Raw genomic sequence first — 14,148 nt, forward strand, 5'->3', positions numbered from 1 at the left:
CAGGGTTGAATACACTGCCATCTCCCCTCAATCATATGATCATCTAATCTTTGATAAAGGAGCAAGAAATGTGAAGTGGAGTAAGGAAAGTCTCTTTAACAAATTGGCTGGCAAAACTGGACGGCTACATGCAAAAAATTGGGCTCAGATCTCTGCCTAACACCATGTACAAAAGTAAGTTCAAAATGGATTAAAGACCTCAACATCAGACCGGAATCCATAAGGTACAAAGAAGACAAGGTTGGCAAAACCCTCAATGACATTGAAGCTAATGGTATCTTCAAAGATGTCATGCCACTGGCCCAGCAAGTGAAAACAGAGATAGATAAATGGGACTATCTTAAACTAAGAAGCTTCTGCACCTCAAAAGAAACAATGACCAAAATACAAAGACAGTCTACAGATGGGAAAGGATATTCGCCGAATACACATCCGGCAAGGGGTTGATATCAAGGATATACAAAGTACTGGTTGAACTCCACAATAAGAAAACATCCAACGCCATAAAAAATGGGGCAACGAAATGAACAGAAACTTTCTCAAGAAGAAATCCGAATGGCAAAAAGGCACATGAGAAAATTCTCTACATCATTAATCATCAGGGAGATGCAGATCAAAACCACAATGAGATACCATCTCACACCTCAGAGACTGGCCCGCATCCCAAAGAAAAAAAGCAACCGGTGCCGGCGCAGATGTGGCGAGAAAGGACCCACCTTCACTGCTGGTGGGAATGCCGACTGGTTCAGCCTTTTTTGGAAAACAGTATGGACAATTCTCAAAAAGTTAGAAATTGAGCTCCCATTTGACCCAGCAATACCACTCCTGGGAATATATTCCCAGAGAGGCAAAAAAGTATAGTCGAAGTGACATCTTCACTTGTTTGTTCATTGCAGCACTCTTTACAATAGCCAGAATCTGGAAAAATCCTGAATGTCTGAGAACAGATGACTGGTTAAAAAAACTTTGGTACATCTACACAATGGAGTACTATGTAGCTGTTAGAAAAGATGAAGTCATGAAATTTACATACAAGTGGTACTACATGGAAAGTATCATGCTAAGTGAAATGAGTCAGAAAGAGAAGGACAGACATAAAAAGATTGCATTCATCTGGGGGACATAAAGTGACAAAATAGGAGATTAATACCCAATAATAGCCTAGATAATTACCAGGATGTTCATTCCATGGCTTGGAGGCCAGCCGCACATGCTGGGGGAAAAGGAAGTTCAGATAGAGAAGAGAGCACCAAGTAAAGGGTGTTGGGTGGATCCTCCCAGGATGAGAGATGCATGCTGAAAGTAGACTATAGACCGAACATGATTGCCACTCAATGCCTCTTTTGCAGACCACAACACCCAAAAGGAGAGAGAGAACAAAAGGGAATGCCTGCCACAGAGGCAGGGTGGGATGGGGGGTATGGGGGTGGGAGGGATACTGAGATTCCTGGTGATGGAAAATGGGCACTAGTGGAGGGATGGGTATTTGATCATTGTATAATCGAAACCCAAGTATAAAAATTTGTAAGTCTACAACTGTACCTCATAGTGTTTCACTAATAAAAATTTAAGAAAAAAGAAAAAAAAAGAGCATGAATAAAGTCATATAATGACTTAAAACATCTAACAAAAATCTACATATTTCCTGGGAACTGGCAAGCTGGAGGCAGTTTGGGACACAGAATCTACTAAAATGGTGGTTACAGGGCCCTAATGCCTGGCTATCCCACAGGTGGGTATGGTTATTTGAAGAAGGCAGCACTCAGTTAATTTCGTCCACTATAACCTACTCAGATAAAGAAAAGACCACCACCCATCAAGCTCCCCCAGATCCCTCCCAGGCAGTGAGGATGCTGATAGTATATTAGAAACACCTCCAGACTACCATAGGTACCATAGGGAAACTGCTAGGACCCCCACCACAAGGACTGGATAAAGATAGGAGAACTGAAGCCTCAACAAGGAATGCCCATATACATAAATAATCTCTCTGATAAAGAATTAAGAAACAAAATTGGATGTTTAATGAGCTGAAGAAACAGTGGAATGGACATCCAATAATATACAGGAGGATATGAAAGAAATAGTGAAGCAGACATCCAATAAAATAAAGGAGGAAATGGGAGCATAAATAAGAAAACTATAAACATAAGTGGCATTCATTAAAAATTCAGTAGAGGAAATAAAAAACTTACTGGGTGCCCGTAACACTAGAGTAACAACAGCTGAAGACAGAATCAATGAGCTTGAGGATGAGATGCAGAAAACCTCCAGCAAACAGCAAAGGATAGAAAAAGTCCTCCAAATAACTCAAGGGCAGAACAGAGAACTATGGGATGAATTAAAGAGAAACAACATAAAAATCACTGGAGTCCCAGAAGAACACCATAGAGGCAACCCCTGTGAAATAGTAACAGTTAAAGTCATCATTGCTAAAAATTCCCAGAGCTGTAAAACACAGGCATCCTGATCTAAGAAGCACAAAGGGTACCAGCTAAAATAAACCCTAATAAAAAGACTCTAAGGCACATATAATCAGAATTATGAACACCACAGACAGAGATACAATACTGAAAGCAGCAAGATCAAAGTAGGAAATTACATAGAAAGGAGCATCCCTTAGATTAACAGCAGACTTTTTAAATGAAATCCTCCGGACCAAACAATGGCCCTATATTTTAAAAAATCTTAATGAAATAGAAGCTTCACCAAGAATACTTTACCCAGCTAGACTCTCATTCAGGTTTGAAGGAATGATACACAAATACATGGATAAACAACAGCTCAGGAACTTCAGACTCAAAACCAATAGTGAAAGAAATACTGAAGTGGCCACTGTAAGGCAAGATAACCCCCACAAACACATAGTCCTCAAAGAAAGATGGCACAAACCCATAACAATAATCTCTCTCAATGTCAATGGTCTAAATCCACCAATTAAAAGACCGAGAGTGGCAAAATGGATTGAAAAATTGAATCCAGTCTGGCAGTCATTCCCACAAACTGTCTCTGGTGCCATATTAGCTCATTTACGTCCATGATGTGGAGACTCACAAAAAAATCTCAGAAGAAAGCCACAAGCTGCAGAGATGTCTCCAGACTCCAACTCCAGATTCAGTTAAAAATTTAATTCTAGGGCTGGAGCGATAGCACAGCGGGTAGGGCGTTTGCCTTGCACTCAGCCAACATGGCCGACACAGGTTCGATTCCCAGCATCCCATATGGTCCCCCCGAGCACCACCAGGAGCAATTCCTGAGTGCATGAGCCAGGAGTAATCCCTGAGCATCGCCGGGCGTGACTCAAAAAGCAAAAAAAAAATTTAATTCTAGCTGTATTACCCTATTTAAAAATTTAAAATTCCTGGAGCAACATCTCATACCCTACACCATTGTTGTTGTTGTTGTACCAAGAGTAGCACATCACATTTGATTGGGTCTAAAGTAGAAGGCAACCAATCTTGATAAAAAAATTTGCACACAGGCTCAATGTGTAACAACATGTTAGTAATTTCTTGTACAGGGTTTCATGAGTCCAGGGTGAGATACAACAATCTTCACACACACAAACACACACATAAATAATAAATTTTGAACCCAGCATTCTGCTAACTACAAGAAGCACATTTAAATAGAGTGAATCCTAACTCATAGTGATCACGATCACGACCACCCTGTTGTTTGTCGATTGCCTCGAGCAGGTGCCAGTAACGTCTTCTTCGTCCTAGCCCTGAGATTTTTTTTTTTAAAGTGCCATATTCAAGGCTTTTTCAGGGTTAGGAGAATGAGACCCATCATTGTTACTGGTATTTGGCATATTGGGTATACCACGGGGAGTTTGCCAGACTCTGCCGTGTGGGCATGTTACATTTGGTAGCCTGCCAGTTTGACCAAATTAGGAATGAGATGATAAGATGTCACGTGGCCACGAATGCGGCCGCGCGCTTCCGGGAGCTGAGTGTGATAATCTCTGGATCCTGGCCGTTGTTGGAGTTACACGGCAGTTGGTGGGTGTAACTGTCTAGTTACTGGCAGGTCCAGTCCCAAACGGTGCAGGCTTGGAGATCTCAGCCCCGGGTCCCACACACCTGGGTTCCTCTGTCAGTTCTTTTATGCATGAGGCTCATCCAAGTGTGTGGAGAGTGGTCCCAGCATGGCCTTGGCTGGGCCTCGGTGGTCTTCAGCTGTTGGGCCCTGGTGGAGACAGTCAGGCATAGGGTAGGAGACTCTGCCTTGTTCTCTCCCAGGAGCTGAGTGTGATGATCTCTGGATCTCATAGTGAAAGGCTGTAAAATAATTCTTCAAGTAAACAAAACGAAAAAACTAGCTGACCACACTAGTATCCAACAACATATATTTTAGGCTGAAAAATAAGAGATAGTAAAGGTCATTTCTTAATAATCAAGGGATATTTACATCAGGAAGAGATTACACTCATCATTGTATATGTACCCAAAAAGGGAACAGCAAAATACTTAAAACAACTGCCAATAGACTTCAAGGAGGACATTGGTAACAACACAATAGTAGTTGGAGACTTAAACACTGCCTTGTTACCTCTGCATAGATTGACAAGACTAAAACTCAGCAAGGAAATACTGGCTTTGAAGGATTAAATGAAGACTGGGGGATAGTAGCATGTACAGGACTTTTTATCCCTCCAAAACTAAATATACATTCTTCTCTAGTGCACATGGGACATTTTTCAAGATAGACCACATGCTGGGCCACAAAACATGCCTCCAGAAAACTAAGAAGAAATAAATTGCACCAACTATTTTTTTAGACTATGAGGCACTTAAGTAGAAGTTAATCAAACACAATAGCAGAGAATCAAATCAAACACTTAGAAATTCTACAATTTGTTACTGAACAACCGGAGGGCTAGAGAGGAAATGGAGAGGTTTCTGGAAACAAATGAGAGTGAAGACACAAACTACCAGAATTTACAGGATACAGCAAAAGCAGTTTTAAGAGGAAAGTTTATAGCTATGCAAGCATACTTCAGGGAAGAATTAAAGAACCACATAAACATGTTTTCACAGTTTAAGATTTTAGAAAATCACCAAAAAAAGGAGCTCAAACCAGGCAGGAGGATGGGCATAATAAAACTTAAAGCAGAAATTAATGAGCTGAAATCCCCCCCCCCCCAAAAAAGTAATCAGAGCACTTTTTAATGTGCCTGTTGAACATCTGTTGGTCTTCCTCAGTGAAGTTGTTTGTTCATTTCTCTTTTTCCACTTTTTGGTGGGGTTTTTAGATTATTTTTTCATTCACCTTTGTACCTTATATATCATGAACATCAACCCCTTATCTAATATGAGTGAAAATATCTTTTTCCATTTGTCATTAGTTGTAGTCCATGTTTCTTTTGCCATACTGAACTTTTTAATTTGATACAGTCCTGTTTGTTTAGCTTTGATTCCGTAGCCTTTGCCAATAGCATAATACCATTAAATAATCCTTTAATATCTAGGTCTTGGAGCAATTTCCATATTTTACTCAAAGTACTTTATAGATTCAGAACTGATCTAAGATCTTTGATCCACTATGAATTGAATTTCTTGCTGTTGTTTTATTTTTATTTTTATAAAGTTGTTCACAATAGTTCATTGCAAATAATGTTCAACATCAATTCCACCACCATGCACCGTCCCACCACCATAAGAGGAAAGGATAATATCTCTGATATATGGTATTTAGAATAGCTGGATGAGGGAATGCAATGTGTTTTTAAAAATTTTCATTAAAAAGCCATGATTTACAAAGCTACTGATAGTTGCCTTTTAGGCATAGAGTAATTCAACACTAATCCTTCCAACAGTGTCAGCTTTCCTCCACCAGTGTTCCCAGATTCCCTCCCCATCCCAACCCTGACTCCACTCCCGCCTGTCAGCATTACAAAGTTTCAGTGATTGCTGCTTAAAATTCATATTTTCAGTTCTTTTACAACACATGTCAGTATATAATTATTAAAATTATTCACACTAGAAAATATGACTCAGTTTTAAAAAAGACAAATACAGTGTGGATGGAATCAGAGTGGGTTGTGCTAAGCAAAGTAAGTCAGAGAGGAAAGACAAATACTAGATGATCTTGCGCATATAAAATGTATGGTAGCAAATCAAAGGAACAAATAAAAACAGAAGAAAACAATCGTTTGGATTCAGTTGCTTTACTATGGTTTCTGAGGGGCAATAGGGTAGGAGAAGGGAGAGTCCAGGCAGGCAGTGAGTGAAAGGGACTGGGTTGAGAAGATAAACTAAAATTTATAAAAATAAAAAGTGACTAACATTAAAATATAACTAATTTTTGTTCTTAAGATTTTTTATTTCTTTGTATAGTTAAAATATGTGATATAAAATTGTTTTAAGGGGCCGGAGCAATAGTACAGTATATAGGAGGCTTACCTTGCACATTGCTGACCCAGTTCGGTCCCTGACACAGCACATGGTCCTATGAGTCCATTAGGTGTTATCCCTGAACAGAGATCCAGGAATAAACCCCGAGTAATGTTAGGTGTGTCCCCCAGACAAACAAAAAAATGAAACTGTTTTAAGTGTGCAAAGCACATGTTCCTGTTAGGAGATTGGACAATGGGAGAAAATGTAGTAGTAATCTATGTTTGACAATGACTCAAATACACATTAAATTTTTGAATCTCTAGTTTATTTTTTTCAACTGTATGGAAAAAAGGTGAAGGTACTGGTCTTCTACAAAATTTGATGTGTACTAATGGTACTGTATTTTTTAAATTTAACTTATTAAATGTTGAAGGTCCAAAACATTTGAGGATATATCAATTCAATAAAAAAGGGGAGTTTTAAAAACAATCAAAATAGCACTTGATGAACTTGTTTCTGTGAAGTAGTCATTCTGTAGTGTATCTAAATGGTGAGAAGTAAGAGGAATAACTGAATGAGAATTTTCTTCACCATCTCTAATAAATGTAGGAAACAGACAAGATGAGAAACAGACATGGTTTCTAGAGGGATGCATAATTTTACTTTTTTAAGGAGAAGGGTGACTACAGAAACAATTTTATGTCTAACCCTATTCTAAACCAGTCATTGCTCAGAATCTGCACACCTCCAAAAACTGACCAAAACCTTCTAAATCTTATAATCAGCTTCCTAAATTCTAAGAATGACCCATAGCTGTTGGCATTTGGATGACTGCTATGCTTTAAGGATGAAATACTTATATCCAAAGGTAACAAGGAAATCCATTATCACTAATTTCAAACCTGAAGCAATAAACACGGTTTCTTTTTTTCCAATTTCTGTCTTTTAGAATATTTATTGAGACACTGTGATTTATTAATAATATCATTTATAATAGAGCTGTTTTAGGCATACAGTGTTTTGACACCAATTCCACCACAAATGTTGCCTTGTCTCCACCAATATTTCCTGGTTCCCTTCCTCCCTCCCAATCTGTCCCCTTGGCAGAAAGATTACAAATTTATTTCATATTTTTAGTCCAATAAAAATTAAAAATGGCAAATAGAATTATTAGAAAATAAATCAATAAAAGTTAATTTGTAATTATGATTTACTATTTTTAAAAATTTTTATTAGTGAAACACCATGAGGTACAGTTGTAGAGTTACAAATTTTTGTGGTTGGGTTTCAGTTATACAATGATCCAGTACCCATCCCTCCACCAATGCCCATTTTCCATCATTTACATTTTTAAAAAATTTTTGTTAGTGAAAAACCATGAGTTGAAGATTTACAAATTTTTGTGCTTGGGGTGTTTTTAACTTCTTTTAATCTAGTAGAGAACAACCTTATGCACCATTAGTGAGTTCCCGACTCAATACTACAAGATGGCAAGTTTCTCCTGTCCTTTAAAGGAGCTCTTTTGACTGACACCCAAGGACAGCATAAAAAAGGGTCAGGATGAATGGTCCATGGTTGGAAACCTGCCTCAAGGTCTGGGGTAGAGGGTACTTGGAACAGAGGAGGAACCATTATGACAGTAATGGTTGAAAGGGATTGCTCCCAGTTGGAAATGTAAACATGGTTTCTTTGGTTTCTTTAGAAACTAGCTATTCTTTTGGAGGACAAACACTTTCGCAGAGCCTTCCGTAGAGCCCCTGTAACATCCTTGTTCCTGAGACTGTATGTGAGTGGGTTGAGCATGGGAGTTAGGATTGTGTAGAAGGCAGACACAGCTTTGTCTTGCTCAGGGGTATGGTAAGAGTGCGGTAGCACATAGGTATACATAGCAGCCCCATAAAAGAGGCTAACAACCACCATGTGTGAAGAGCATGTGGCCACTGCCTTTCGCTTCCCTTCTGCTTCACTCATTCTATAGACAGTGATTAGAATTCTTGTGTAAGAGGCTGAGATGACCGAGAACGGGATGAGAAGCATCAAGATACAGCAGACATACATAGCTGTTTCATATGTTGATGTGTCTGTACAAGAGAGCTTCAGAAGAGCAGGACCTTCACAGAAGAAGTGGTTGATTTCCCGAGAGGCACAAAATGGGAACTGCATGGTAACAGGAGTGAGAAGGAAGCCATCTAGGGACCCTCCTAGCCAGGCTGCCATCACAATCAATAAGCAGACCTTACGGCTCATGAGGATAGGATAGCGCAATGGGTTGCAGATGGCAACATAGCGGTCATAAGACATGAATCCTAGGAGGAAGAACTCAGCTCCTACCAAAGTCAAGTAGAGGAAGTGCTGTGCAGAACATCCTGCAAAAGAAATAGTCCTCGTTCCCACTACCTGGTCAATCAACATCTTAGGTACAGTGGTGGAAATGTAGATAATATCCATGAAGGAGAGATGACTGAGCAGGAAGTACATAGGTGTGTGAAGATTGGAGTCTATGTTTATGAGAATGATCATGATGGTGTTGCTGGTTATGGAGATGATATAGACCACGAAGACAAGGACAAATAGGAGCCAGGGCAAACGGGTGTTATTGAATAAGCCCTGTAGAACAAAGTCATCATACATTGATGAATTATCCCACTCCATAGTCCTGTAAGTGACACAAGGACATATTTACACAATAGATAAAGATACATAAAGCAAAGCTTAATATAAATAAAGATGCATATTTATCTCACAAAACATGTGACAATCAAACAAAGTAAACACATCTCATAAATTCCTTCATGTTACTAATATTTTCTATGTTTGATTCCAATGTTGATTGAAAACTTAGTTTTTACTTTGGATAGTAAGTACCACATACCCCAATTAATGATGTTTAGAATGTTCTCTTTTCTGGAGCAGACTACAAATATTATGCCCCATCTCATCTATAGGAATTCATTAGTAATAAATGTGTTTAACTTTTTTTCTAAATACTTATTCAATTACGGACTGGAGCCATTGCATGTTTCTGAACCGGGTTCAGTTCCTCCGTCCCTCTCAGAGAGCTGGGAAAGCTATCAAGAGTATCCTGCCCTCACGACAGAGCCAGGCAAGCTACCGTGGTATATTCGAAATGCCAAAAACAGTACCAAGAAGTATCACAATGGAGATGTTATTAGTGCTTGCTCGAGCAAATCTATGAACAACGGGAGGACAGTGCTATTCAATTACATGTTATAATGAAACAATTCTGTGCTTTATGGTTCAAGATTATTTAACTATGCTCAAGCACTATCTTATACAAAGTGAATACACATAGCATAGATCAAAGTAGAACATGCTTGATAAGTAAACAGGGATATAGAGTACTGATAAAGCAGTAGGGTCTCTCCACAATGCATTCTCTCCCTATATAAGCTATTATTTTTACAATTAGAATAAATTTGAAATTTCTGATTAAGAACATTTATACTTCCAATGAAGAGTGACAACCTTAGCTAACTTTAGACAATTTATGCTATTAATGAGACATTAAAAGTTATAATATATGAGTACTTAGCTAATATGTCAGTTATTAATTTTTTGAAAATTACAATTCCATGTTGAAAATAACAAAAAACACAGAGATACATAAATAAAATGCAAGAACTCTGAGCACTGAGAATTGGTATAAAATATTAATCCATGAAAAATGGTTAATGATGTTTATTAAAACATGACTCATTGGAATTAATATGACTACAGTACTACATGACACAAAACAATACGACTGCATAATATTTTAATAGAAAAGTGATGAAAACAAATTAATTACAATGATATTCTCTTATACTATAAACTGTATCTTAATAATGTTTGTAATACATTTTGTTAATATAAGCTTTATGATGTTTGGACAAAAAGCTTTCTGGCTTAATATATCACTTCATAGCTAAGTATAGAAATCACAAATTATATGAGACAGTTCAGAACTGAAATATGCCTTTTATGAATGAAGATGTGCTCTGTAAATACAAATTACATTGATAATTAAAGATTTAGTACAAAAATGATATGCAATATGTATCAATGATATTTTGTCACTGGAATTTATTATTTGAAAATTTGTTTTATTTCTATTTCATAGATTACATTATAGTAGTGCATTTGATCATGTTTAATTAAATAACATTAGAATTAGTTTAGCCTGTTCCTCTTTACATTATAATATGGCTATTAGAAAATTTATAATTACTTCCCAGAAGTCCATCATCATATTTCTACTAGAGACCACTGCTCTAGGAACTTCCTTTATCTAGAAAACAATGATTCAATATACTCCATCCAACCAAATTCCCCAGAATTAAACACATTTCTAATTATAAATAATAGAGAACTCATCATTGTACTTAGGTAGAATATTCCAAGTAAAATAAAGAGTGATCTCTTTATATATTCACCTGCAAAGAGTAATACAAACATATTAATAGTAGAGTTCTTAGTGTTTCACACATTTTATTTTATATTTTCTTCAACAACCCTATGAAATATGCCTTACAGATAAAAAATGCTTAAATGTGTTAAAAAGATTCTTAAGGGTCATGTGATTCAGATTAATAGTGAGAATCTGATTGTTCTATATTGTTTTACTATATGACAAAGCCAATTTATTCATTCCCTAATTACATTTCTCGAGGCATGGTGAGTCAATATTTTGACTCTGAATGGATCTCAAAGACTATATGAAGGATGTCTCCTGCCCAGAGGGGTCTAAAGTTGTGGCAAATTAAGAACACTAAAGAGTATGTATGTACAGAGATACATTTTAAGAATGGTCTTGATTTTGACTTACCTTTTGCAGAAATAAAAAGAAAGAATGATTGTGAGACAAGGAAAAAAGAAGTGATAGAAGTCAAAGCACGTTGGTTGTTTCATGAAAATTCATATCAGATACTTGCTCTTCATTTAGCCAAAATAAAATCATGACAGATTTACAAAATAAAGAGAGGGTAAGGCTGGAAATGGTTTCAAAGAATGAATTAGTGGAAGAGTGGTTTGAGCATGGAATTATATCTTGAAGACAAGAAGAGAGGAGTCTGTTTCCAGCCAGAGTGAATGTTTTAAAATAGACAAAGATAGGCAAATAGAAAACCTACACACGGAGAAATCCTAAAAGCCTAGTAGAGATGATACGGAAGTTGGCATTAGTTATATTGTGCTGACTGCTAAAGAAAGAGCTCATCAATTTAAATTAGAGGTCTTGCATGATCAGTACAGTCCATTGCTCCCATTTGCAAGAATAATTGATGTCAGAATATCAGTCCCCAGAGTAATTTGTCCCTAGCTTGCCATTAGGCCACCTGTTCATATATAGATATATAATATATATGAAAAGTCATTTTTATTTTTTATAAATTCCTAAAATATAAACTTTAAATTTAAAAAGTCATGGTCACGGTCATGGTCCTCCCGTTGTTCATCGATTTGCTCGAGCGGGCCCGGTAATGTCTCCATCGTGAGACTTGTTACTGTGTTTGGCATATTGAATACGTCACAGGTAGCTTGCCAGGCTTTGACGTGTGGGCAAGATACTCTAGGTAGCTTGCTGGGCTCTCCGAGAGGGGCAGAGGAACAAGAATGAAACTCAGATCGGACATGTTGGCTGCGTGCAAGGCAAACGCCCTACCCAGTGTGCTCTCGCTCCAGCCCAGTTTAAAAAGTATTAAGATAATTGAAGCATCCTTTAATAAAATGGCTTGTGAGACTCTACATGAAAATTAGCGGTTATTTTTGTCTTTAACTGTTCGGCTATTTGGATGTTTGGATGTTACTTTTCTTATAACTGAAGTTATAAAAAATGGTTATCATTGACAAAATATCCAAAAATACACAGTAAAATGTCTAAAAACAGTAAGAAAATGAATTATTTGAGCTAGTTAAATTAAGTAAAACCCCTTTCATTAAATTTTTCTAAGAGGAGTTAGGAGTTGGGATAAAAAATTTTAAAGCGGCAAACTCCTTTCTGCACCAGATGTTGAGCAAACATAAATGACTAAACAAAATACATAATGTTTTATCTTCCTTGCTTGTACTTTCCTGAGTTCTGTAGAAAGAACACAGTTCACATGCAGTTGAAAGAGTAGCTGCATAAAACAACTCAAGTACCGAATGATGAATAAATGAGTAAGAAGCACAGTGTACATACACAATATAAAACTACTATGCTATAAGATGAAATCTTAAATTTTCTTCAATATTTCTGTAACTGGATTGCATCATACTACAGACAATACCAGAAAAAAGAAAGACAAAGATCACATTGTTTCAGGTATAGATTGTATATCAGGGAAAATGTAATGGAATACATAATGGTCTATGAACACAAACTTTCAGACCCTGCACACAGAATTTGAATTTCCAGATTGTGTGGAGGGAATCCACTGTACCCTGAAAAAATAAATACATTCATAGGACTGGACTTAGGGACTACAATGTAACCTACTCTGGGTCATGCCAGAATAAATCTTATCTGGTACACGACCAAACTATAATATGTGATGCCAATATGTATTATACATGCATTACATAAAACGTATAACCTTATTATTTTTGTTTATAAGCGCCTTCTTTTGCCAATATAATTTTGTTCTCTATGAGTCCATAATCTTCCAACCTGCTTAGCTGCATAATAAAATCACCTCCTCTAGTTTGTCATCTTGTCTTTCTATTGACTGATTTAACCTAAAAATGGCAGTAGAACTAGAATATTGTGATTGCACCAGCAATTGTAATATTCTCACAAGTGCCCACACTCTGCTCATATAAAAATTCCTAGGTGCTATATGACTTTGCTTTGTTGTTGTCTTCCTTCTTCAGCATTATGTGGTTTATTTAACCAGCAGGACTGTTCTACTGTACGAGAAGGGAGACATCCACGACATTGGCAACTATCACCCTCTCTGCCTGTTATCCATTGTCTACTCGAGTCATCCTGAATAGGATAGGCAGAACACTAGATGAAGGACAACCATGCAAGCAAGCGAGGTTCCGTAAAGGATTCAGAACGAACGACCATATTTACACGGTAACCAAGCTCATGGCTGGAGCGATAGCACAGCGGTAGGATGTTCGTCTTACAAGCGGCCAACATGGCCGACCCGAGTTCGATTCCTCCGCCCCTCTCGGAGAGCCCGGCAAGCTACCGAGAGTATTGGATATGCCAGACACAGTAACAACAAAGTCTCCAATGGAGACGTTACTGGGCCCGCTCGAGCAAATCGACGATCAACGGGAGGGCCTTTACCTTTTTTACCTTAACCAAGCTCATTGAGGTTTCTCGGGAATTCAAGATGCTGCTCTGTCTAATGTTCACTGATTTAAAGGAGGCCTTTGAATCTGTTGAGACTGAAGTGGTGATAGAAACCCTAATCAAACAGGGTGTTCAAACTCAATACATCAGGATCCTCTGTGAGCTGTATTACAGATTCACTACCAGGAAATCACCATTCTACAAGGAATCGATGTCAAGAGAGGGGTTAAGCAGGATGATACCATTTCACCAAAACTCTTCAGTGCTACCCTTGAGAATGTCACGCAAGGACTGGATGGGAAAGAATGGTACTTAAGATAGACAGCTGCAACTACACTACCTTGCTTCACTGATGGCATCATTCTAATAACACCAAACATTAGCCAAGTGGCACAAATGCTGGTGAACTTTGACCATGAGTGTGGAGAGGTAGAACTGCAGCTGAATTTCACGAAGACAATGTTCATGAGAAACGGACTTGCTCCTGATGATCCATTTGCTCTCAACAGAATAAACATCTCCGAA

General features: G+C 37.7%; 1 protein-coding gene across 1 annotated transcript; it reads right to left on the bottom strand.

Annotated features, from left to right (window-relative positions):
- Nucleotides 1–8,039: 8,039 nt before the first annotated feature.
- On the bottom strand, nucleotides 8,040–8,993 carry LOC130032989 (olfactory receptor 2T27-like). The gene has a single exon (XM_056124692.1). It carries the CDS (start codon nucleotides 8,991–8,993, stop codon nucleotides 8,040–8,042), a length of 954 nt encoding a protein of 317 aa, XP_055980667.1.
- Between the last annotated feature and the right edge of the window lie 5,155 nt (nucleotides 8,994–14,148).

Source organism: Sorex fumeus, unplaced genomic scaffold (genome assembly GCF_029834395.1).
Source record: "Sorex fumeus unplaced genomic scaffold, SorFum_2.1 ptg000051l, whole genome shotgun sequence".
In the NCBI taxonomy this organism is placed as follows: Eukaryota; Metazoa; Chordata; class Mammalia; order Eulipotyphla; family Soricidae; genus Sorex; species Sorex fumeus.

Excerpts from the sequence above, each read along its gene's own strand:
- LOC130032989 (XM_056124692.1), bottom strand. The coding sequence starts at position 8,993 with ATGGAGTGGGATAATTCATCAATGTATGATGACTTTGTTCTACAGGGC.